General features: G+C 52.7%; 1 protein-coding gene across 1 annotated transcript in view; it reads left to right on the top strand.

The window, feature by feature from the left end:
- The first annotated feature begins 227 nt into the window (after window positions 1-227).
- Window positions 228-26,358, top strand: part of TCOF1 (treacle ribosome biogenesis factor 1) — a 34,698-nt gene continuing 8,567 nt past the window's right edge. Inside the window, 13 exon segments of the mRNA XM_045028006.1 lie at window positions 228-523; window positions 1,232-1,287; window positions 7,613-7,740; window positions 10,231-10,334; window positions 11,142-11,514; window positions 12,382-12,476; window positions 13,114-13,380; window positions 14,157-14,435; window positions 19,916-20,090; window positions 22,143-22,291; window positions 23,779-23,991; window positions 24,797-25,076; window positions 25,402-25,487. Of these exon segments, the coding sequence (XP_044883941.1) occupies window positions 413-523; window positions 1,232-1,287; window positions 7,613-7,740; window positions 10,231-10,334; window positions 11,142-11,514; window positions 12,382-12,476; window positions 13,114-13,380; window positions 14,157-14,435; window positions 19,916-20,090; window positions 22,143-22,291; window positions 23,779-23,991; window positions 24,797-25,076; window positions 25,402-25,487 (2,316 nt within the window). The 5' untranslated portion in view covers window positions 228-412.

The following is a 26,358-nucleotide window of genomic DNA, read 5'->3' on the forward strand; positions in this document are numbered from 1 at the left end:
GCCCTGGGGGGTGGGGCTCAGTGCTGCAGCCCCTTGCAAGGGAGGGGCTTTAGCTTTCTGCCTGCGCCCACGTGAGGGTATCGCTGGTCCTGCTCGCGGCCCCCTTCCCCCCCCCCCCTCCGGGCCTTGCACGCCCCTGGCGGCCCCGAGCCCCGCCCCCAGGCAGAGCCGCGGCCCCGCAGCGACACGGGTGGGCGGGCGGACTACACTTCCCGGCAGGCCCCGGGCCGCGCGTGGGGAAGAGGAAGCCCGGCGCGTGGTGGCGGTGGTCAAAGGGTACTCGCGGCGGCAGGAGGGCCCCGGGGGCATGTGGCTCCCTGCGTCCCCGCTGCAGCCCCGGTGCACGAGCCGCCCGGCCGCCCGGGCATCGCCCCCGCGGCGCTAGTGTGGGCGGAGGCTGTGCGGGAGCAGCATGGCAGCGGCCGGCCCGGGCCAGAGGGAGCTGCTGGCCCTCATTCACCAGCACCTGCTCCGCGCTGGCTACGCCAAGGCAGCGCGGGAGCTGCAGCTGCAGCTGGGCCAGGTAACCCCGCAGCACCCCCACGCGGGGCCGGGGCACGGCCCCCCCGAGACCGCGGGCAGGTGACCCCGCAGCACCCCCACGCGGGGCCGGGGCCCGGCCCCCCCGAGCCCGCGGGCAGGTGACCCCGCAGCACCCCCACGCGGGGCCAGGGCCCGGCCCCCACCCCCCGAGCCTGCGGGCAGGTGACCCCGCAGCACCCCCACGGGCAGGTGACCACGTGGGGCCATGGCCCGCCCCCCCCCCGATCCCGCGGGCAGGTAACCCCGCAGCACCCCCACGTGGGGCCGGGGCCCGGCCCCCCCAAGACCGCGGGCAGGTGACCACGTGGGGCCATGGCCCGCCCCCCCCGAGCCCGCGGGCAGGTGACCCCGCAGCACCCCCACGCGGGGCCAGGGCCCGGCCCCCCCGAGACCGCGGGCAGGTGACCACGTGGGGCCAGAGCACGGCTCCCCCGAGCCCGCGGGCAGGTGACCCCGCAGCACCCCCATGTGGGGCCAGGGCACGGCTGCCCCAGGGGCTGGGCTCCCCTGACCCAGTGGGCAGGTGATCCAGCAGCACTAGCACATGGGGCTAGTCTGGAGGGGCCTGGGTGAGACATACCAGTTCATGTCTGTCATGCCCCATGGACTCATCCTTTGGACTCCATAATCTGTGTGCTTTCGTGGGATAAATACGGTGCCTGTTCTTTCCTTTCTTCTCCTCCTACAGAAGCAGTTTCCTCCGCAGTTGACCTCTCTTGAGGACATCTTCACCCACTGGCAAAAGTAAGTCTGTCTGAGAGGCAATGGGTATGAAGTGGAAGGCTGGTCATTTCTCACTCTCCTTATAGAAATAACCCTGTTTGATTACATTGGTATGTCTGATTAATTGGAATGGGGCAATTTGGAAATATTCCCACTAGTGTCAAGATGGTCGTTTACCTAGGATGAATGTGTCTGCTCATCTGAGAAACCAAACAGCACCCCTGTTTGGGCTGAAATTTCTCAGCCCAGTGGGCAGGCCTGACCTTTATTACATTAGAAAGCTGGATGCTATTCTCGCTGGTGACTTTTTTGAGGTATTGGGGGGAGGGGGAATATGTTTCACCAGTTAAGATGTTTTCCTAGTGATTTTTATTTTCCCCCTTTCCTGTGGGCTAACCCCATTGACTTCCTTAGGATTTCATTAGGGACCAGTTGTGTGAGTAACCTACTTGTGGGCATGTTTGCAGTATTGGGGCCTTCGTGTTAATAAAGAATGAAATGTGTTCAGTAACCGCAGGTTCTCCACGTGCTGTTTGCTCTATTTTAACCCATGGAAGGGTGATGCTACACGGGATGAAATCTAGCTTATGACAGCTGTCAGAGGGATCAGAAAAATCTGTTAGCCAGGCCGCAATCCTACAAGAGTCAGCCTGCACTGAGTCATTTGCAGGAGAAATGCCCTAGTAGAGAGAGTTATTAAAGGTTGAACCAAATTGTACTAATAACCCCTGAGAATAGTTTATAGGTTTCATTGTATCTAAAGCATCACACAATGAAATACAATGTATCCTGACATCCTTGGCCCGCTCCTCACTCTTGCTGTGTATCTCTTTGATCTCCCTTCTTTCATGTTTATGGGCCTATGTGATCATTAGAAAGTCTTCAACTTGATTCAAGAAACCTAATCGATGCCACAGTGCGGCTGAGATTTTATTCTCTGTGCTATGACCTTAATGTCTTGATATATAATGGTGCAGTGCAAATTATTCTAGATACTCCTACAACCACCACTATATTACATAAATTTATTTTAGATTTTAACAAATGCACACATAATGTTACCCTATAATACCACCCCCACTCATGCAACCCCAAACACACACATTGTTTGTTTTCTTCTTTGCTGTTATGTCTAGACTAAAGTCTAAACTAGTTGGGGCAGGGATCTATCATTGTGTTTATCTATCTGATACCATGCTCACCAAAAGCACCGTAACACCTCTGGCGGGGAGGGATGGCTCAGCGGTTTGAGCACTGGCCTGCTAAACCCAGGGTTGTGAGCTCAATCCTCGTGGGGGCCATCTAGGGAACTAGGGTAAAAATCTGTCTGGGGATTGGCCCTGCTTTGAACAGGGGGTTGGACTAGATGACCTCCTGAGGTCCCTTCCCACCCTGAGAGTCTATGGAGAAGTTATTATTCTCGGAACAACTTTATCTCTCTTGATTTTTGGCCTTGAAGATGATGCTCCTCCACTTCTTGACCCATCTTAATAGGCTCTAAGCACACTCCTTTTCATCCATCACTTTGCAGCCATTACACGTCTGGCTAAGAAGAATGGGATGGGACTTTCTTTGGAGCCTTTTAATATGCTCCTTAATCAGCCAGAGAGGCTTCATTTAAGTGGTAAAAAATATTCTCCCCCTGGGACTGAATTTGCACCTTGTGGTATTAGAATGCAGTGAAAGTTAACAGAGGGACTGTCAGGCAGAATGACGTCTAAATAAAACTCTTTGGGTGGTACCTTAGGATCACTGTATAATGAGGATGCTGAGCATTCATAGCATGGTACATCCTCAAAGTCCTATACAATCAACTGATTCTCACAACATTTTTCAGTATTATCAATTGTCACTGAATTTGGAAGAAATTAGATTTTCAGTGGCCTTCTGAGCAGGTTACCCTATATTTTTAATAAGATGATCAGGCTAACCAGGGCCAGCTTTAGCAAGTGCGGGGCCCAATTTGTACTCACCCAGCGGGGCTCCAGGTCTTCGGTGGCATTTCGGTGGCAGGTCCTTGAGTGCCGCTGAAGACCCCCCCGGAGTGCCGCCAGGTGAGTAAAAATTAAAAAGATGCCAGCACGGGGCCCGATTCCATGGAATTGGGCGAATCGGCCTAAAGCCGGCCCTGAGGCTAACTGTTAGCTTTTGCGTATAATAGAATAAGGTGTGCCAGTATAGCTATCCTGGCAAAACCCTCCTAGTGAAGACACAGCTTATACTGGCAAAATCACCTTTTGTTGCTGGCATTGCTTATGCCAGATTGGTGAGCAATGTAAACTAGACCAGCAAACACATTTTTATGCTTGTATACATGAGTCTGTGCTAGAGCTTTTTCCTGCATAGAAAAATCACAGCAGTGTCGCATCCCTACCCAACCTTGCTATGCTGTCAGTAGTTTAGAGTGTACACCTGGCCTAGGTAGCACTGTCTTCATTTAAAAAAGTAAGTCTTTAAAGTTCCTGGGCTCAATACAGGGGTAACTGGGTGAAATGTAATAGCCTGGGCTATCCAGGCGGTCAGACTAGATGATCTAATAATCTCTTCTAGTCTTACATAGATGGGTTATGAAGGGAATTGATACATAGAATGGTTATATAGGATTGGATTGGAAGAGAAGACCCAATCTGTTACACATTTTGCCTTGTGCAGGGTAGCAGTAGCTGTGTCTGTCCAGGATAGTCAAGAGACTAGGTGGGTGAGGTGATATCTTTTATTGGACTGACTTCTGCTGCTGAGAGAGAGACAAGCTTTCAAACCACACAGAGCTCTTCTTCGGGTCTGGTAAAGGTACTCTAGCCAACAGAACTTGGTGCAGTAAAAGATTTTGCATTGGACAGTAGCTCAAACAGAGATTATGGGCCTGATGCAGAGATTATTGGGTGAGGTTCTTTGGCCTGTGTTATGCAGGAGATCACATTAGATAATCAGAATGGTCCCTTCCTGCCTGAAAAATCGGAGGGCTTGTCTACATTTGAAATGCTGCAGCTGTGGTATCTACAGCGACGGGCGGGGTTCTGGAACTCAAAAAAGAGTCCTACAAAAAGTGGAAACTAGGTCAAATTACAAAGGATGAAAATAAACAACACAAGGATGTAGGGAGAAAATTAGAAAGGCCAAGACACAAAATGAGACTAACCTAGCTAGAGGCATAAAGGGTAACAAGAAAACATTCTACAATTACACTAGAAGCAAGAGGAAGACCCGGCTAGGCCGATTAATCAATGAGGGAGGGGAAACAATAACAGAAAATGTGGAAATGGCAGAGATGCTTAATGACTTCTTTGTTTTGGTTTTCACCAAGAAGGTTGGTGGTGATTGGTCGTCTAAGGTAATGATTGCCAGTGAAAATGAGGTAGGATCAGAGGCTAAAATAGGGAAAGAACAAGTTAAACATTACTTAGACAAGGTAGATGTCTTCAGGTCACAGGACCTGATGAAATGCATCCTAGAATACTTAAGGAGCTGACTGGGGAGATACCTGAGCCATTAGCGATTATCTTTGAAAAGTCATGGAAGATGGGAGTGATTCCAGAGGACTGGAAAATGGCAAATGTAGTGCCCGTAAAAAGAGGAATAAGAACAACCTGGGGATTTACAATCCAGTTAGCTTAACCTCTGTACCCAGAAAGCTAATGGAGCAAATAATTAAGCAATCAATTTACAAACACCTATAAGATAAGTAACAGCATGGATTTGTCAAGAACAAATCATGTCAAACCAACTTGATACCCTGTCAAAGAAAGCTAACAAATGTTGTGGATGGGGGAAAGCGGTAGATGTGGTATAACTTGACTTTAGTAAAGCTTTTGATTTTTGTCTCATGTTACCTTCTCATTTAAAAAAAAAAAACTAGGGAAATGCAACCTAGATGAAGCTACTATAAGGTGGGAGCAAAACTGGTTGGAAAACCATTTCCAGAGAGTAGTTATCAGTGGTTCACAGTCAAGCTGGAAGGGCATATTGAGTGGGGTCCCACAGGGATCAGTTCTGGGTCCAGTTCAATTCAATATCTTCATCAATGATTTAGATAATGGCATACAGAGTACACTTTGCAGACGATACCAAGCTAGGAGGGGTTGCAAGTGCTTTGGAAGATAGGATTAAAATTCAAAATGATCTGGAGAAATGGTCTGAAGTAAATGGGATGAAATTCAATAAGGACAGATGCCAACTACTCCACTTAGGAGGGAACAATCAGTGGCACACATACAAAATGGGAAATGACTGCGTAGGAAGGAGCACTGCGGAAAGGGATCTGGGGGTCACTGTGGATCACAAGCTAAATACGAGTCAACAGTGTAACACTGTTGCCTACAATACTCCTGCTAATACTTCCTGGAATGATGTCTGCTTTTTTTGCAAGATACGAGAAGTAATTCTTCCACTCTACTCTGTGCTGATTAAGCCTCAGCTGGAGTATTGTGTGCAGTTCTGGGCACCGCATTTCAGGAAAGATGTGGACAGATTGGAGAAAGTCTCTAGACGAGCAGCAAAAATGATTAAAGGTCTAGAAAACATGACCTATGAGGGAAGATTGAAAAAATTGGGTTTGTTTAGTCTGGAGAAGAGAGGGCTGAGAGGGGACATGACAGTTTTAAAGTACATAAAAGTTTGTTACAAGGAGGAGGGAGAAAAAATGTTCATAACCTCTGAGGACAGGACAAGAAGCAATGGGCTTAAATTGCAGCAAGGGCAGTCTAGGTTGGACATGAGGGAAAACTTCCTAACTGTCAGGGTGGTTAAGCCCTGGAATATATTGCCTAGGGAGATTGTGGAATCTCCACCACTGGAGACTTTTAAGAGCAGGCTGGACAAACACCTGTCCAGGATGCTCTAGATCAGTGGTTCTCAACCTAGTTACTATTGTGGCCTGCAGGTTGAGAACCACTGCGCCAGACACACACTGGCCTGCACCGCCAGTGTGCCCCTTCCCCTCAGGGGCAGGCCCGTGTCACACTGACTCCCTATGGCCAGCGCTCCCCTGTCCAGTGCCCACCACCACCACCCAGAGACTCGGAGCGGGGCCAGGAGCAGCACCCTGGGCACAGGGCCAGCAGCCGGGACCCATGCCAGGCATGGGGACCCACGTAAAACCTGGGGGTGCTGCAGCACCCCCCTAGTTCCTGCACCTATGCTGCCCAGCACCCCCCCCAAACCTCTCCACTGCCCAGCACTCCCTACCCCCTCACTGCCCAGATCCCCTCCCCACCCCCAAACACATTCTTCTGCACTCACTGCCCTGCTGGGAGATGACTCTGTCCACCAGGCAATCCCTCAGGACCCACTTGCCCAGCCAGGCCCCCTGCATTGGGCTGCTGAGCTCTTCCCTTGCCACAGGGACCTGCATCGCCTCCCCTGCTGGCCAGAGCGCTCCAGCCGGGCTCCGTGGGGCCGTCTCCCCCTCAACCAGCCCTGTTCCCTGCCGGACCAGAGTGACAAACTGAATCGTTTTTTTTTTAAACATACAGCTGGGCCACAGGCCGAGGCTTGGGCCGAGGCTTGAGAACTGCTGGATAATACTTAGTCCTGCCATGAACACAGGGGACTGGACTTGAAGGGACCTCAAGAGGTCATCCAGTCCTGTGAGTCCATGATTTTCACCCATAAATCCAGTTCAGATTGTAATTTTGTGTCCCTTAGGTGCGACCATCCAAGTCTGAATGGGTGTGTAGCCTCTAGATCGTGGGTCAGTTTTGCATCACAATCCATTAGCCTCCATATATCCAGTTGGAGCTTGTCCAATAGGACCAAGCCATGGAAAACAAGTCTAGCCATTGCTGCAGTTGTAACGTGAGGCTGACCAGATGTTGAATAGAGCACTGGACTGGGGCTCAGGAGTTCAGGAGTTTTATTCCTGGCTCTGCCATTGGCCTGCTGGGTGACCTTGGGCAAGCAGCTTGCCTGCTCTGTGCCTTGATTTCCCCATTGGCAAAATAGGGGTAATGATACTGATTTCCTCCGTAAAGCACCTTGAGATCCGCTGAGGAAAAGCGCTAGATAAGAGTTTATTATTAATCATTTGACTGTCAGCAAGAACAGCATTTTTCCAAATACTTAAGGCTAAGTTTCCTGACTCTGGCTACCGGCCCTGCCCTATATCGATGGAATTCATTGCTAGCCGTCTCTCCTCTTCACATTCCTGTGAAGTGTCACATCCAGGGTTTGGTTAAGAAGGATTATGGGGAATTCTCTTCAGATCACCATAAGTCATTCCAGAGTCAGCCACCTGAGGTTACTGCAGAGCAGTGGCAGTTCCTATTCTGACCCTGGAGGAATGAGGCTAGATGAATTGATAAGTGTTTCTGCTATTTAATGCTGTTTCCCTTTCTAACACCACCCACAGAACTCCCTCAGACACCAAGAAACGAAAGGCAAGCAACTCTGGGAGAGGCAGTCCAGCAAAGAAGATCAGGGTGCCTGATCCCAAGAGCAGCTCTGAAAGTTCGGAAGAGGAGACGAAAGCTGTGACGGGTAAGAGCCTTTCACTGCCAAGAACAGCCTACGTGGAGCGGACCACAGAGAGGGCTCCAGGTAATGGGTGCGGCTGATGCTCCGATAGCTTAATAATATGTGGCTCACCGCTGTTATAGTGGAGCTCGTTACTGTGTGGCCTAGTGATTAGAGCCACAGATGGGGACTCAGGAGACCTAGGTTCTATTCCCAGCTCTTCCACCGGCCTGCTGGGTGTGGGTGGAGCCCCCCTCTGGGGAGGGTAACCCCCTGTTCCACCCATGGCTGGAGCCCTGAGACTCCCTGCCCCCTCACTCCCGGGAGCTGGAACCACAAGCCCCCTGCCCAGAGAGCCCCCTCCCCTCCAGCCACAGGAGCCCTGGGCCAGCCGAAGCCCCAAGGCCCACCTGGAGGAGCCCTGGGATAGCCAAAGCCACGCAGTGCCTCCCCTCCCCAGACCCAACCTGCGCAGGAACCTGCATGGGGCATAATAAAGCAAAAACTTTGCTGTCAACCGCCGCAACAAGGCAGAGCCTCCCCTGGCATATTATACCTGCCGCCCATGCTGCTGGGTGACCCTGAGCAAGTCCTTTTTGCCTCTGTGCCTCAGTTTCCCTACCTGTGCAGTTGAATGCAGCTGCTGGGAGGAGCAGTGGTTTCCCATTCAAGCCCTTTTCACCGGCAAGGAGTCCGGGCAGACTGACAGAGAACTCAGGATTGGCTGCATGCACAAGCAGCAGACTCTTAGGAGGACTTGCCATACGTCAGCCCAGGGGGGGAATGTGGTGTGTGTTTAAAGCTTATCCGTGTGATTTCAGCTAGGGGGTCTTAGCCTTCCTTTGGGATTCAGGGTCTCTCTCCTCCATACTCACGGGGTTTGCTTCTCTCTGGTGGAGCAGGCGAGCTCTTCCACTGCTTCTCCGGCAGGCTGTTCCTCTAGCCTAGTGTTTAAAGGTGGGATGTTAGATGGCGTTACCAAGCTCACCCTAATTACTGCCTTCTAAAACTAGCCAAGGAAAATCCATCGAACTCTAGCACGTGCTAAACTCCCTGAGGTAAATCTTACGGGAGAGCCCTTTGAGCTCAGCCTGCTGAGCGGGTTAAATTGTGTCTGCATTGATGTTCAGTGGTGTTTCAGTCAAGTTAAGCTAACTTGATGTGGGTGAGGGGAGAGCAGGTTTTTCCGAGTCCACACAAGGCCTCTCTGATAATACCATCATTACGTCTCGATATCCGTAGATTAATACACAGCAATTCCTGCCGTGTCCATAATGTGCTTCCACCTCTGCTCTATGGCCGCCACACACATCTGGGGATTTCTCTCAACTCATAGAAAGGAGGGGTGAGAGGTAGGGGAAGAGACCATAAGAACGGCCCTACTGGGTCAGACCAAGGGTCCATCTAGCCCAGTATCCTGTCTTCTGGCAGTGGTCAATGAAAAGAACAGGGAATCATCAAGTGATCCATCCCCTGTTGCTCATTCCAAGCTCCTGGCAAACAGAGGATAGCCTAATTTTGGCAATTAATTGATCTTTGACTATTAGCGATAAATATGCCCAATGGCCTGTGAGGGGACACTAGAGAGGGTGGGATCTGAGTTCCAGGAAAGAATTCTCTGTAGTGTGTCTGGCTGGTGAGTCTTGCCCACATGCTCAGGATTTAGCTGATTGCCATATTTGGGGTCAGGAAGGAATTTTCCTCCAGGGCAGATGGTCAGAGGTCCTGGGGGGTTTTTGCCTTCCCCTACAGCGTGGGGCACGGGTCACTTGCTGGAGGATTCTCTGCACCTTGAAGTCTTTCAACCACAAATTGAGACTTCAATACTCAGACATAGGTCAGGGGGTTGTTGCAGAGGTGGGTGGGTGAGATTCTGTGGCCTGCGTTGTGCAGGAGATCAGACTGGAGGATCATAGTGGTCCCTTCTGACCTTAAAGTCTATGAGTCTGAGAGGCTGGGGACACCATGCCTGCCCATCCTGGCTAATAGCTATTGATGGACCTATCCTACATGAATTTATCTAGTTCTTTTTTGAACCCCGTTATGGTCTTGGCCTTCACAACATTCTCTGGCAAGGAGTTCCGCAGGTTGACTGTGCATTGTGTGAAGAAATACTTCCTTTTATTTGTTTTAAAGCTGCTGCCTACTAATTTCATTTGGTGATCCCTAGTTCTTGTGTTATGAGAAGTAGTAAACAACACTTCCTTATCTACTTTCTCCACACCAGTCATGATTTTATAGACCTCAAATTATATCTCCCCTTAGCCATCTCTTTTTTCCAAGCTGAAAAGCCCCAGTCTTATTCATCTCTCCTCATATGGAAGCCGTTCCATACCCCTAATCATTATTGTTGCCCTTTTCTGAACCTTTCCTCCAACGCCATGGTAATGTGCAGAACCAGCTTCTGCATCACCAGGGGTCTGTAGCTAGTGCTACCTTCATCTCCAGTTGGTGGGAAGTTAGTCTTGTGTTTTGAGTCTCTGCATATTGTGGCTTTCCCTTTGTGTGTGGCAGCTGGCACCCCTGTTGTGACTAACTCCACGGTGCAGGCAGAGAGCAGCGGGGACGAAGACTCCTCTTCAGAAGAGGAGGCAGCGGCTGGAAAGGAAATAAAGGAGGTAAGGTGACGCTTTTCTCCGTGCCATCCCCCAAGGCTGCTAGTGGCCTGTGGCCAGGGCTGCATTAGAAAGTTCTAGAAATGCGCAGGGGAGGGTGTTCGTCACAAACCCTAGTTAGAACAGCAAAAAAGAGCTTTTGGTGCTCCAGTTTATTTCATCTGGGGCGCCTGTATAAGCTATACTGACGTATGCTTCAGCTCTAGGAGGGTTTGCCAGTATGGTCGTACTGACAACCCTCTTCTGCTGCCTGAGGGAGTTGTGCGTATGGCTTCGTAAAAGGGAAATTGACTATGGAGGTTGAACCTGTTCGCATGGAAAGTGCTTTTCATTCACTTTGAGGAGTTAAGCAACTCAGGTGTTGTTTAGACGTGGCACTAATGAGGGAGAGGGAGGTTAAAGGAGCACTGAACTCCCTCTTTACTCCATGCACCAGTTAATTAGGTGCTCACTTCAGGGGAAAAAACAAAAGCCTCCTTCAAACCTCTTCTGCCTGATTGAGGCAGTGACCCCAGCAAAACTCTGCTCGAGTTGCTGGTGTCCTGGAGAAGTGCACTCTGAAGGCCAGCTACATTGCTGGTGCAAGTCCCTTGAGCTCCCTGGTGGTGCTCCGTGGATGAAGATGAACGTGTCTCCGAGTGCCTCTGTTTAAATGCAAAGACTTAGCCTCCGTGTCAGAGAGCGTTAACGACTCGATGCATTTCAGCGTTTTCTGGGTGGCGGTTCCTCAAATCTAGTTCAGAGCATCACAATTCCATGAAGAGGACAAAAGGATGTCTTGGAACTGACTTCTTTTGTTGTTTCCTCCAGGTGAGAACTGCTGCAGCAGGTAGCAAAGCTGCTAACTCTCTGCAGCACACTGCCCAAAACAAAGCCAATGCCACTTCAGGTAAGCCTGGGGCCGGTGCTGTAGCTCAGACCAGAGCAGGAAAGAGCAAAGGCATCTCAAATAAGGTCACACCTGGTACATCGGCTACTTCTTCAGCTCTGGGCAAAGCAGGCCAGAAGAAAGCCAGTGCTGGTAAGCCAGGACCTGCTGCAGCAATTCAGGCCAAAGTAGGACAAAGCAAAGCAGCAGCAGCAGTTACTGCAAAGGCAGCAGAGAGCTCTGAAAGCAGCGATTCATCAGAGAGTGAGGAAGGGGAGAAGATGCCAGCAGCAAAGCTCCCACCTCCCAAGTCAGGTGAGAAGCCCATGGGCTTGGGATGCATTTCCTAAGGCATTGCACAGCTGTTGTGCTGGTCGTGAGACGTGCATCTCTGTTCTGGCTTTACAGTGTATCAGGTCTGAATTACTTTCCTAGTATTGCCGCAGGCCTCATGGCTCCAGCTCTCCTGGCAGATAACCACCAAAGCAAAACTGCTCCCTGTAGAGACTAAAGAAACCTGGCAGAAGAGGGAGCAACACAAGCACTGCCAGTCACAGCAGCTCAGGTTGTGTTAAGGGACACATTGCTTGGCTCTGCGATACAGAGAAATGGATGGGATCTAGCTTCTGGGGTAGCAAATGCTACAGTTAAGGGTCTCGTTCAGTGTCCAGTACGATGGAGCGCTGACGGGTCAGGGCCGCTGGATGTTACCAGAACGCTGCTTTATTCTGAGCGCTCTGAAGAAGTCACTCAAACTTTCCATGTTTGGGCTCAAGCCAGAAGTGAATAATTGTTGACGTTTTGAGGGGAAATTGCCCAGAAAAGAAATGCTCCAAGCTTGAGACCTGATCCTGCAATGAGGGTGTGTGTGTAAGTGTCCACACTGCACTCGCTCCAGGAGCGGGGACTTGGGATGACTGGTCCTCCTTGAGGGAGGGACTCCTAAGAGGGTTGGAGGGTTAATCTTAAATATGTGACTTGAAAATTTTGTTGACATGCTCAGTAGGCGCCTCTAAGATTTTAGCGGTGTCACTGGGCCCTGCCCCCATGCGACATGACTGTCACCTCTCCCCTGTGCCTTCTGACTGGTTCCCATAACCTAAACGTTGCATGAACGTAGCTGTCTGCATGGACTTGACAAGAGAGCGCGGTGTGAGTGACGTCTCCTCTCTGGTTTTTCAGCACTAAAGCAAACAGTGGGAAAGGCAGAGAGTAGCAGTGAGGACTCGAGCGATGAGACTTCCTCTGAAGAGGAATTAAAAACCCCGGCGCGCCAGGTATCTGCCTCCAAGAGGGTCCACTGAGTGCTTTAAGCATTCCCCACCACCACCATCCATACACATCCTCTACCCTCTCAGGGCCGAGCGTTGTTAAGGCCCTTCCCCAGACTGATAGTGGGGCAGGGACTACGAACAGTTTTCTCTGAAGCCAGGGCACTGAGGAAACAGACCCGACCCACCCCACCCGACAGCACCTCCCAGCCTCTGTCGGCTCCAAAGTCTGGGTCCCGCTCCCTCACTAGAGGGTTAGAGCAGAGGGAGGACCGAACCCTGAGCCTCTCTGATCTGTAGGATGCACTCGATGCAGACATGTGGGATACTGAGAACCCAGAGAGTGTAAAATGAATAACAGCCTGTTGTGCTGATTAAATGAAAGTTTCCACACCGCCATCTCTAGCGTAAACTAACCTGCTGCAGAATCGCCAGTTGCTGCCCGACCCAAGGGCTTGCATGGACTTATGGTCCAGCTTGCTGCAGAGCGGGGGAGCCTTGTTTGTAGCTAATCCCACCCCCTGATCAAGGCTTGTGCTCTGAGCTAACCTCGACCCCTGACTTCCCTTTGGCTTCCTCCCACCTCCACTCCTGCACAGATGTTCAATATCCCTCCTCAGTCAGTCTCTTCTCTCGCCTCCAGACAAAACCAGCTGCGAAAGCAGCACAGGTCAATGCAACACCAGTGAAAAGCGTGCCAGCCACTCCAGTGCCCACCAAGAGGACCCCAGGGAAAGTGTCCAGCCCAGCTCCATGGAAACCAACTGCAGATACACCAACCCAGAGCAAACCAAGAGCTGCAAAGGTGACAGCTCCTGCAAAGGCTGCTGGGAGTGCAAAGGCAGAGGACACTTCTGAGAGCAGCAGCTCGTCGGACAGTGATGATGAGGAAGCCACGTCAGTGGCACAGGTAGGTCAGTTTGAGCCTATTGTCTTTCCCACCTGTCCTGAGGCCTGGGGATGCTACGAATGGGAACCTCGTAAAAAGCACAGTGCACTGCAAGGTCGCACTTGCAACAGGGTAGGGAATGGTCCCAGTTAATGTTTCCACTGTAAACTTTAAGTGACCAGTTGAAAATTAAGTGTGTTGATTTCAACAGACAAAAGTTGCATGAGTGCTTTTAACTAAAATCCAACGCTGGCGGCGTTCTCCATCCAAGAAAGGAAAATTCTACTCAAAGTCCTCCGAGTTCTAAATCTGATCCCTGGATTCACAGCTGAGTGTTGGATCTGCAATATCTAGCATCAGCAAACTCTAGCGTCACCTGATTGCTGCTGCTGTTGTGGCTGGGTAGGGGAGGTTTTGTTCTTTTCACCATTGGTTCCTGTGCCGTGGTGCATGTGGAGTGGAGCCGTTCATGTTCGCGTGCAGTGGGCAGCCTTTTCTCCCCGCGCTGTTTGTTTGTGCAGCTGTGACCAGTTACACAGCAGACTATTAAGGAATTTCAGTCACTGCTCCCTCACCCTAGGAAATGTCTTCCAATGGCCAGGAGGACTGATGAAGGGCGCCTGGCTCGCCACACTGGTCACCCATCCTTTCTTAGCATTTTCAGCCTTGGCACATCTTGCAGTCTCTTTCTAGATCAACATCTTGATCCCTTATATTTTATCCTGGGAAGACACATCTTCCCACCCCGAGTCATGGATTCCTGTTGTGTTTATTCTGTTTTTGTCTCTTGGCTCTAGACCAACCCATCTGCAAAAGCTCCCCAGGCCATGGCAACGCTAGTGAAAAGTGCACCAGCCACTCCTCCATCCACCAAGGCAGCTCTGGCAAAAGCCTCGACGCCAGCTCCGCGGAAGCAGCCCTCAAAACCAGCTGTGCCCAGCCAGCCCAGCGTGAGGCCTCAAACGACCAGAACCGCTGCAAAGGCTGCTGGGAGTGCAAAGCCAGAAGAGAGCTCGGAGAGCAGTGACTCATCGAGCAGCGAGGATGAGGCACCCCCAGTGCCGATAAGCCAGAAGGTTTGTAATTATTGCCTCTAGTTGGGTTCTGAGATGCTGGTGATGACCGTGTTAGTGGCTGGCTGTTCATACTGCTATGCTTAGGATGCTAAATCTTTCTGATGTATGAAATCTCTGACCTCTGCAAGGTGTCCCTCCATCTTTGCTTTGTAGAACTACTATGAATTGTTTTCTGATTTCGTGGGCCCCTGCTTTAATACATCATTTAAAGACCAGCCGTTTCCGAGTGACTAGTTCATAGTTACTGAATTCCCTGGCTCCTTTGTAGAACTTGTTTGGCTTTGCCAGAGAACTGGCTGCTGCCAATAAGATCAAACACAAGTCATTGCAAAACACTATAGTAAAATACAAGCCAAGGCGTGGGGGCCCGTAGCGTAGTATCACTTGGCTTAAAACGTCTCCCATTCTTCAGCAGTCTGAGGAGCCAAACCAGCAGAAACTACATGGAGAACTCCAGAGTGAAGCAGTTCATTTGCCTGCATCCAAATGCTGACGCTGCTCTGTCATATGAATAGTAGCTGGACAGAGCTGTAGCGGGGTGGTTACCCGCTCCTGCCCTTCAGGGCTTAAAACAGCCCAGGAGAGGGCTGTAGCTGGGGCAAAAAGCCTGGGCTGATTGGGAGAAAGCAGGCCCAGCTGTGGCCAGGTCCCAGTCAGGCCCATCTGGCCCCTATAAGAAGCAGTGAGCCAGGAGCCCAGTCAGTCTCCCTCTGCCTGTAGAGGGAGAAGGGCCTGGCTGCAGGGAACTAGAGAAGGTACCTAGAGTGGAGCAGGGCTGGGGAAAGGCAGAGGAGCTGGGGCGCTCCTGCCTGGAAAGCCCCAGGCTGCGGCCTAGCATAAGGCCAAGAGGTATTGGGGGTTGCAAGGGGCAGCCCATGGGTAGGCCAAGGCAGCAGGTCCAAACCCCTTTGCCTATGATGAGTGGCTGATACTGCAGCCTGCCCCAGGGTGTGGGGGCTAGATGGAGACTGGGCAGTAGCCAATACTGAGGCAAAGTGGGGATAGTGGGGTGGGGGCTCCCCTGTGAGGGGGAGACCCAGTTAAAAGAGGCACCAGGGTCCAGGGAGGGACTTGGGGCCAGAGGACAGGCGGATCACTGGCCTGCAGAGGGCGCTCTGGGCTGGAAATTGAGCTAATTCCCAAGGAGGACCAGCAGGAGGCGCCGCAGGGGTGAGTCCGGCACATCTACAGGAGCCCTCCCCTCTTGCTTCCTTTCGACTGGAACTCGTGACATAGGTCCCAGCATGGATACATATGGGGCCAAAAGCAGCCTGGGCTTGCTTCTTGTGTGCCCGGGGAACCTGCTCATGCTTGCATAGGCCGGAACCAGTTCCCATTAAAGCTGATGGCAAAACTCCCATTACTTCCAGTGGGATCGGGGTCAGGCTGAGTGTTTTGCAAGGCAGGAATCCACATGGCATGGATTTGCATTTCTCAGTTGTTCATGATTAATCTGGCTGCGAGCGCGGCCCTGGGGAGTCATTACTGGTAGGGCGCATCCTTATCAGTGGTGGCCCCAAGTGCTCGCTAATCTTTCTGAAGAATGCACCCTGCAAGGGGCAGTCTCTCTCAGCATTTCTACACTGCGATTCAAATCTTAACACCGGTTCAGAACGAGGGGTGTTGCAGGGGAAGGGGAGAATTTATGCTGCATGAAGAATTTGTGCAAGACCTTCCAGCAATAGTAAAAGGTGAAGAACGCATTTTCCCCACAGTGTCTTCAGTTGAAAAGAATACCCTACCTGAGGCAGAAGTAGCACTCTCTTGCTGACGGGCTATTAAAGGATTTGCAAATTTGGGATTCCCATGTACCAGTCGCTGCTGCCGAGAAAGGCTGTAACCAAAATGGGCTGGCTTTCATGACGCCAGCAGCCAGGGACTTGGAATGAAGGTTGGCGTTTAGCCATTCTGCCCATTTGTGTCCACAATCCGGCTCTCCCAGTGGAACGTCTCTGGGCAGATGGAGAACATGAAGTACTTGGGCGTATGTTTAACCACTGACTTGTGGTATCCTGCAGCCTCCGGTCGCTTCTAAGCAAGATCTAGACAGGTACAGAGAATTGCAAGCTGCTTCATCTTTCACTGCGGGGGCGGATTAGCACAATTAAAATGAACATCATGCCTACATCGATCTGCTTAATTAGTATGTTTACCACTGAAGATTTAGGATTATTTAGTCAAAGAAATTTGTTTGCAAAGGTGTTGTGTTCCCCCTGCCTGCGATGGGGAAGCAAACAAGATTGACCTTGAAGAAACTTCAGGCTCTTTCAAATGTTCCAAACCCACCTGTGCAATAAGGCTTAAAAATGTCATACGGGCCCACCGGTGTTCCTGTGCCTCACTTTAGATGTGCAGCGAGTCTACGTCTCCTGCCAGCGCCCAGAAATGGAGGCATCCAGTATTCATGGATGTGACAGAAAACTTGGCTGTGAGCTTTTATCTGGACTCAGTGCTGAGGTGATGGCCCACTAGACCCTTAGGGGAGATGAAGCGTGACTGCGTCCTGAGCTCATACCTTGGAGCAGAAGTCTTTATTCTTTTATATCGTGACACATCCCCAGTTACTGAGCTCGTTGTTGGTATGCTGGGGGTGCTTCCTGTGTTTGCCGGGAGACGAGAGTTGGCGTGTGACTGAGGCAGCTTCTGGGGAGCATGCTCGCTTTCTGACTTGCTGCATTATGCAAAGAAGCTAAAGAGCATGGGGGCGGGGGGTGATTCAACTCCAGCATGCTCCCACCACTGGGCCGGGAGCTATTTGCAGGGCAGCAGAGAGAGAGAAAGGAAGCGAGGGAGGAGAGGACAGGAAGCTCAATCTGTAGTTACACTTCCACCATCTCATGAATTTCGGGTACCAGCATTCTTCGGGTATGGCAGACTGCTCCACACCCACTCCACCCCTTTACTTCTGGCTTCTTCCAGTCTCCTGTGTCCATAAAACGCACTGGCCTGGATTGTGTTCTGCATAGCTCACCTGGGGCCGTTTTACAGCCTGCATAGTTCAGCCAAGCTATAGGGTGAATCCCTGCCTGGGCTCATTCACTAGATGTGGCAGCCCTGTAGAAATGATACCTCCTGCCTTTTTAGGGAAATGTTCTTACATAGTGTCCGGATGTTGCTATCTGATTGTGTTCCAGGCCCTTGAGCTGTTCCCTAGTACCTCCTCCTGTTCTGCATGGGGGGCTCGCTCTCTGAACATGAGCGAGAGTCCGTCCTGTCACTAGGAAGTTGGAGGCAAGTGACTTAGGCTAGATCCAATATCCCGCAAGTGCTGGTGTCTGGTGGGGAGGAGTCTGGTGTGCTCCCAAGTAGGTGATTCATTTAAATCTCTGCATCTGTTTCCGATAATGCTCTCGATTTGCCATTTAGAAGCTGGCCCCTCTCTTGGAGATAGTGACTCATGTGAACCAAAACAAAACAGAGACTCCAGTTTGTTTTCCTCTCTCCTCCTTGTGGAGGTTTCTGTGTCTCTGTGCAGAGCCTGGAGAAGCCTGGCTTGTTTGGAGAGCCCCTTCTGTAATGGGTAAACACTCCGATACTGACGTCTGTTCAGCAGCTGGTTTAAATGTAATAAACGCTGCCCCAGGGGCAGTGCTCTGTAGGGCCGTGCCAGAAAGGCAGGTTTGACACAATCTTCCATCTCATGAAGCTGCAAACCTGGGGCTCTTGGCCACTGGCAAGGAGCAGCCACCCCTACAGGCTCTCAGAGCAGCTGTGATGTTCTAGTTCTTCACTGCTATTGAGAGGTGGGGGGAGCCTGTGTATCAAGTCCAGCACACGGGGTAAAGGGACTGAATGCTGCCGGGGATTGGGCCATTCATGGTGGAGCTAGTGTCACACTCCGTCCTCCCTGAGAAGAGTTCTGGGAGTGGCTCCCAGGCCATGGGACACCGCCCCAAAAGTGGGCCACAGCCACAGGCAGGTTGGGCGATACTCTGCTCCCACTGTGCCTGGCAAACGGAGTGTCCCTGAACGTCCGACTGCCAGGAGCTGTGACTGGACCACAGGATGGATCACTCAGCAAGTGTCCTGTTCTGGTCATTCCCTCTGAAGCATCTGGCACCGGCCACTGTGGGAAGATGAGATCCTGGGCCAGATGGACCATTGGCTGGCCCAGCATGGCCATTATGTTCTTGCTTGGCCAGAGCGAACTGGTGCTTGAGCGTTCAGCCCAGTATGTGACGATCAGGCCGTGTTTGGATGCCTGAGCGGGTGCAGAGCGTGTCTGCCCCCGAAGAACCCCAAAGGGTGGGGAAGTCTCCGGGACTTCCTCTCTTTAGCACACCCTCTGCAAGCAGCCAAAGGGTGACAGGAGCATGGAAGCTGTCTCTGCGCCACGAGGGGGCCAGAAGATCAAACCTGGCTGGAATGAAATTTTCAAGTGCCAAAATAACTGGTACCTCCTTGCATCAACTCCTTAGCCGCGCGAGACACTGAGACGCGGCTCACGCATTGCCTTGAGTCACAGAAATCAGAACGCTGCCAGCTGCTGTTCAACCCAAGCACCATGTTCGGGTTTCACAGCCGATTATTTAGGCACATGGACAAACGAATCGCTCCCGTTGTGGACAGAGTGCTTCCTAGGCACGGTGCGACGCTGTCTCCCTTAAACGCTGCTCTAATGCTGTGTCCAGGAGGCAGCCGCTGGGATGGTGGAATCTGGCAGTCGTTTCACCTTGTGCTCGGATCCCTCCAAACGTCACAAGCCACCTAGGTCAGACAGCCAGTATTCAGTGGAGCAGCCTCAAGGGACATCTAGCCCCCGCAGGCAGTAGTAGTGGGGTTTCCGTAGGTGGCCTTCTCCCTTCCAAGTCCAACTGAACCGTTGTTTTGGCCTAATGATAGGGAGTACTGTGCTTCTGGAGGTACCATTCTCAGAGAGACATGATAATGAGGTGCTGAACCCCTGGTCATTAAAGATCCCTTGATCCTTTTTGAAAGAGTAGGGGCGTAAACCCTGGTGGCCTGGTCAATGGTCAATTTCTACTGAAATATGGCCTCTTCCCCTGCCAAGTTTTCCCCACGCCATTCCGGTTGGATACGGTATATTTCTTCCCTTCTTGCCTGAACTGCTGGGCGGTGTTTCTATCTGCTGTGAACAGCTACTGCCTCCCACCCAAGAGAGGGAGCCACATTTCATTGGTTTCAGAAATGATCCATCTCCAAACTTGTGGTAACAAAGGTAACAATTGGAGATATACCAATCTCCTAGAACTGGAAGGGACCTTGAAAGGTCATCGAGTCCAGCCCCCTGCCTTCACTAGCAGGACCAATTTTTGCCCCAGATCCCTAAGTGGCCTCCTCAAGGATTGAACTCACAACCCTGGGTTTAGCAGGCCAATGCTCAAACCACTGAGCTATCCCTCCCCCCTTGTGACATTCTTTGGGGATAAAAGGAGCATTTTAAATGATGACAGCAGGACACGAACCCTGGCTTGGGCACTGAACCTGTTGACCATAAAAATCATTGACCTTTTTTTTAGCGATTGCCAACTCCTCAGCCTTCCCCTGGCATCAAGCCCAGCCCGGCTGGTAAAGCTGGGAGCCCCAGGAAAGCAGCTGGCAATGCCTTGAAGGGCAAGGACTCTGAGAGCGACAGCAGCACGTCGTCAGACAGTGAGGAGGACGAGGCAGCCCAGAAACCACCTCCTAACGCTGGTAAGATTCTAGCCTTCCCTTGGTATTCAAGGCCTCTCTCCTCCATACTCATGGGGTTTGCTTCTCTTCTCGGCTTGAGCAGCTGGTGTGTCCTAGATGGGGCTCCCCCACTAAGAACCATCACCAGGCATGCTCTGAACTGCCAAGGGATGCAGACTCTGCCAGTCGCTCTGAAGCTGATGTTAGCAAGAGCTGTCAGTGCAGTTCCCTTCTGTCTCTTCTAGAGTGTCCTTCCAAAATGGCACAAGAGTTGGGTTTTGGGGCGGGGTTATTTTGTTCTGTTTTCTATTCCTTCCAGCATGGGTCAGTTGCTAACTGACACGTACTCCCCAGCGTGTGCAGACGGAGGAGCCTTGGCATAATAATTAATAAGCACTTTGAGATCCGTGGATGGAAGGCTCTATAAGAAATTACTAGTAATGAATGAAGCCCTCTTCTCCCCTCCTGTGTGGCCTGGGGGAGTTTTGCCATCCCCATGCCTCTCCCTGGAGTGGACGAGGAAGTCTGGCACCACTCCGTGACCTCTCTGGTTGATGAAGGGGTAGGAAGGGAGTCCTGGCAGCTGTCCTGGAGTGGGCTGGGGGTGGCTACAACCTGGAGTCTCACGAGGACGTGGTTGTGTCTGAAGTGGGGATAGAGGGAGATCACTGAAGATGCAGTGGCGCCTCCCATGCTGAATATGTATCTGCTCCTGCTTCCCTGCTGCCGCCCCCATCTCCAGAGTATTCAGGTGTCTCTGCAGCTACAAGGCCCAGAGAGCACAAGGTCTGAGTGCTCCGAGAACATGCAGAGCCCCTGTCATTAGACCTGCAAAGGAAACTTGGTGTATGGCCAGTGGCATGCTGGGGCAGCACAGGGACAACCCATGGGAACCCAGCACATGGAGGGGACTGATGACTGTCCTGGTTGGCTCTTGCTGTTTTCAGTTGACCCATCTCCTCCCTTCCATGGACATGAGCCTTCAGTGCTTTTACTCTCACAGGTGACTGTGGTCTTTGCACAGTGATGTCCCTGTTTGCAGTGCAGAGGCGTTGCCTTAGCCGATAACGCATGCTCCAGGCTGGTTCCTGTCTCTGGCTGGGTTTCGTGATGCGAGCAACCAGAAGTTATTCCTGGCATCTCCGCAGCTGATGCCTGTATGCAGGAGGATGCCGGAGGGAATGACTTCATTACAAAGGAGTCTTGCACCTGTAGATGGTTATTGCAGGACCTTCCTGGAGGGAGAGCTTGAGCTAATGTCAAATCCTTTGTTGCAGGGAGCCGGTAAAACAGAACTCAGCCTGTGCATGCGGGAGGTGGGGAGAGATTTTGTTAGCTGTAAACATGGGGTTGAGTGCTGAGATCTGCCTATACCCTGCTGTCCAGACCGCCGACACCCCATGGGTTTGTGTCCTGGGGCTAGCGGAAGCACCAGGCAATAGGCCGGCTCGTCTCTCTTGCTTGTTGGTGTAACTGCTGGCAGGAAACAGGCAGAAACCCACCCAGTCAGCTTTATGAGTAGCCGGAGTATGACTGGCTGTTGGAAGGGCTGACGTGCGCCCCAGCTGTAGGGGTGGGAGGGTTTGTGTGATGTGGAAGACAGCAGCCCCCTAGGAAATGAACAGAAGCCTCCAGCAGGCTTTGCACAAGGCATTTGCTCAGCTGTCAATTGCTAACTTTTTCCACTACTGATTCCTGCCGGCTTCTGGTGGTGGCTGTCTGCACAAAGGCGGGAGGGAAGGGTTCTCCAGCTCCAGAGCACCGTTATTCTGGCATGTTCGTGGCGTTCCCGACTATTCTATCCCTCTGCCACCCCTTGCACCACATCCTGTTGGGCCCCTTCAGTCGTACTGAAGAGAAAGCCGGGGTCTGGGGGTAGCAAGAGAAATCTTGTGGAGAAGGAGGTGTTAGGAAATCCTTGTCTTCTAGCAGCTCTCTCCTTTCAGCAGGGTTTTCTCTCCCAGTCTAAAACCAGAACACTGAAGCATCAGCAGCCTTCCTCAGCTCTCCAGCCATCATCTTCCTATAAACAGCCTGCAGTCTTACCCTTGGTTTCTCTCCAACCTCTTTCAGCAGTGAAGACCCCTGCTGCAGCACAGCTGACTGGTGTCAAGAAGGCCCAGGCCCTTCCAGCATCTCTTCCAAAAGCACCAGGGGCAGCAGACAGCAGCGAGGAGTCCAGTGAGGAATCGGACTCGGAGGAGGATCAGGTACACCTGCAGGTAACTAGCAAACAGACCGCGCAGCTGTCGGGCGATGGGGAGGAAGCTTTGCCGAGCTGGCCTCTTTGAGAGCTGGGGTTTCGAGGAATGGTGACCAGCGAAGCTCTGGAGCGCTTGCTCTTCAGGAAAGCCAGGCTCTGGGGAGCGTTCGTCAGGGCTGGTGATCCCAGCCAGCCGGCACAGGGACCTTTCCAACCACTGGGGGCTCGCTAGGGTTCGGAGGTTTGAAGCAGTGGAGGGACTGGCTGCCTTGTGACAGCAATAATCATACAGGCTGATTCCTGCCCACATCTGGGCCTCTTTTATTCTGCAGGAGCTGCATAATCAGCTGGATCCCCCCCCAGTGGAGAATTCCCCCAGCCCCAGGAGGGGTTCCCAAGCCCTGTAGCACCAGCATAACCCCCTGTCTCTTCTCTCCCCTGGCCTGGCAGGGATGTACTGACCAGAATGCTCTGTACTCCAGCTGTTCAGTGCTGCAGGGTGGCCCATATGCCACTGGAGAAGCTGCCATAGATAAGAGAAAAGCCACTGAGGCTGCTAACTTCCAGTCGGCCAGTGCATGGTCCTCCGCTCCAGGCAGCACCTCCTGACCTGCACAATGCTCCAGATGTGTCCCACAGCCTTTCAGCTCCAGCTCAGCTCCCAGGTGCTTGAAATCATTGCTGCTGCCTGCTGGCCGGCTAGGTGCTCCCAGTCCCGTTCCCAGAAGTGTCCGTGCCATGCGAAGCACCGGCCTCGTTGGCACTGTTGGGAGTTGAGGCTAGAAAGGGATTGCCCCTGTGCTGTGGATGGCTAGAAAGCTGTGTGCTCCCCAGCGGGCACAAGGGCTCGTTTAGTAAGAGAGTTGATATTTTAGAGGTATGTAAAAGCAGTCACTGTGACTTTGAGCTCTCAAATCACAGCCGAAAATGTTTAAAGGCACCTTGGATCCACAGCCCCCTGGATGGCATCTTGCACCAGATGTCATATCCGAGAAACATGAGAGATCCCACGGAGCCCGGCACGTCGAAGCTTGGTTGTCTGCCGGGTGGGGGAAGCCACAGGCATAGACTGGCTTGTAACTGACCCCAGGAGACAGATCGCTTCCCCTGCCCTCCTCTCTTTGTGTTCACTTGCTTTTCCCAATGGTCTACCTCCCTGGAGCATGGTGCTCCTTCCAGGGCTGTCCCGTCATCCCCCGTTGGCCACTGCCCTCCCATTTGGGGAGGTGATAGGCCTGGGCTGTGATGAAATGCTACGGTTTCTTGTTAACTGTCATCATAAACCGCGTGGGGTGTATGAAAAGAGTGGGAGAGCACATTTCCAGGGGGCCTGTTCTCTATCTCGGTGTGTCCCCATCAGCTGGGATCTGAGCACAGAGGCTTACTTGGCTATGCATTTTCCTCTTGCAGAATGGGGTCTGGCTTCCAGGCTCCTTACCTCTGTTGCTGTATTTCTTTAAAAGTCGCCACCCTGTCTTGACTTTCCTTCTTTCTTGTCTGGCCTAGCAACCGGCCCAGGTGAAACCCAAACCTTCCCCAGCCGCAAAGCCTCTGGGCACAACAGCCAGCACGGTCAGGCCCGTGCTGCCCACTGGGAAAGCTGCCAGCAGAGTGGCCAGCAGCCCTGCGAAGGCAGCTGCTACCGCAGTTGGCCAAGCGTCCGAGAGCTCGAGCTCAAGTTCCTCGGAGAGCGAGGAGGAAGAGAAGCCTGCAAGACAGGTAAGAGAGACGTGCTGGGTGTGCAGGGTGACATGCGGCGCTGCGGGGAGATCTAGCAGCTGCTGGAGCCTGTAGGCCGGGACTAGCAGAGTGTCCTCCAGAGGCTGGCTGGGGTTTGCAGCGTGATTTTAACAGCCACTTTAAGCACAGTTACCATAATGCAGGGGGGAAAAAAGAAAATCCCTGTCGCCTTGCCTGAGGAGGCTGCAGGTCTCACCCTCAGACTGGCTCCTTCGTGGTAAGAGCGCCGTGCTGAAAACTTCCTTTTCAGCTGTCAGCCATTCCCCGCAGGCCTGTCTTGCTGGCTGCCTCTCAGATAATGGCTCCGGGCTCGCGTCAGGGCTGTCTCGTAGCTTAGCTCTATCCCTCTCTGTCTGTCTCTGATTTGAGCTGCTCCTGCCCCTGCCACAGACTGAGGAGTAGCGGGCACAAGCTGTGTTCCTAAGGGCATTCTCCTCCCTCTGATACTGAGGACTCTGCAGTTTGGTCACACCTTCGATTTGAGGATCCTAACTCCTTTTACAAACTGCCGCGGGTATCGTAGCTTCCTCAGCACCCCTGGTGAGGCAGGTGGCACTTCCCTTGGGGTGCCCATGGGGAGACTGAGTCACCGAGGTGAAGTGACTTGCCCCCGGGCTGTGTGAGAGAGACACCCCCTCCCCCCATGCAAGATCATCTAGGCCCTCACCGTGAGAGCTCCCTGCCTTCGGGGTACGCTGGCTGCTCTGGAAAGCTCAGGGAAGGTCTGAATCCCCCACCCCCAGTTTGTCTAAAATGTTCCTTGTTTCCTTCTCCCTCCCCTCAGCCTCATCCTCCTTCCTGCTTGAAGCACGGGGCTGCCTCAGGTAAAGCCGCTGCCCCTGCAGGGGAGGGCGCGCAAGCAAATGCCCCTGCGTTGCTGAGCCCTTCTGCCAAGGGCAAAGGTCCCGTCGCGGCCGCGGGAAAAGCAGGACTTCGCGCTGCAGGCAGAGCCACCCAGAGCCAAGCTGTGCTCCCAGCACCCGGCAAAGGGCAGGAGAGCCCAGACAGCAGCAGTTCCTCTGACAGCGAGGAGGAGGACACGGCCAAGCAGTCCCTGAGGCCTGGTAAGAGACGCTGCTTTGAGGGACTTCCAGTAGTGGTTGGGGGCTGCCGGCCCGGCGAGCAGCGCGGAGAACAAGGGTTCGCTGTGCACTGGGCCCGGCTTAGCTGGTGGGATGGGTCTCGCTGACACACGAGGCTGTGAGTGACCAGCAGCAGCAGCAGGCTCCTTGTGGAGGAGCAGCCGCTCTGGAGTGTGTGTCTCTGGGGAGCCCCACAACAGCCTATATCGGGGAGGGGTGCCCAGAGAGAGATCTGGGGTGCTCCCCGTTCAGGTGCGTGCTGTGCTGTACCAGCAGGAGCACTTCACTGGGCACTTTGCTTCTCCAGCAGGGGCACCCCAGAAGCAGGGAGCGACGAAGGAGGCCGACAGCACCTCCTCGGAGTCCAACGAGGAAGAACAGCAGCTTTCGCAGGTGAGAGGTCCTGTACCCTGCAGGCCGGGGCTGTCACCTTTCTCCTCTGCTCTGTAAGATGGAGCAGACGCCGGGCCAGATTCAGCATTGGGGTAAACGGCTGCTGCTGCCCTCGGGTCCTAGAGTTGCAGCCTCTCAGCCTGCTGGGCAGGGCTGTTGAAGGGTGCTGGGCTTCAGATGCCTCCCAGCCCCGGGGCAGAGAGGGGAGAAGGCTTTGAACTCGGGTGTTTGGAACACTCCTGCAAGCTGACGGACAAATCGCAGCGCTGCTGCTGCTGCTCTGCCCTGGCCTGGTGCTGTGCTGACGTGGCCGTCGAATCAAAAGGCACATAGGGGGAACCTGGTGCCCTGCAGCACTGAAATAGCCAAACATGGGAAACTAGCCAGACTCATAGCAGCAACTTTTAGTTGTAACTAAACCCATGTCTAAGCCAGTAAACCCCCTTTCTTAGTAATCTCTAGGGAGCGCAGTACATCTGTAATGTATCAGCTTTGCATGCAAGCGTAGGAATGCACCGATAGTCAAAAACCTCCCCTAGGCTGGCTTAAACAGGGAGAGAACAAAGGAGCAAATATACAGTGGATTACGACAAATGTCATAAACTCGTCGAGCAGCCATATAAATAACCTCCCTGTTTGGGTTTCATTCTGTGTGCTGCCCCAGCTGTGCCACTCCCCGCCGCCTGGCTGCCCAGCACTGGGGTACCCCCAGCACGCTGCTGTACCCACCTCCATGGCCCTGGGTGTGGTACAGCAGAGGGGCTAATAATGGAGCAGAGGGGCAGAGCCAAAGGTTCTGTGGGCTCCCTACAAACCCCTGGTCGCCCTGTGTCTTGTGTTGGTAGGTGCACTTGGCTTCTGTCTCTCCACT

Source organism: Mauremys mutica, chromosome 8 (assembly GCF_020497125.1).
Source record: "Mauremys mutica isolate MM-2020 ecotype Southern chromosome 8, ASM2049712v1, whole genome shotgun sequence".
In the NCBI taxonomy this organism is placed as follows: domain Eukaryota; kingdom Metazoa; phylum Chordata; order Testudines; family Geoemydidae; genus Mauremys; species Mauremys mutica.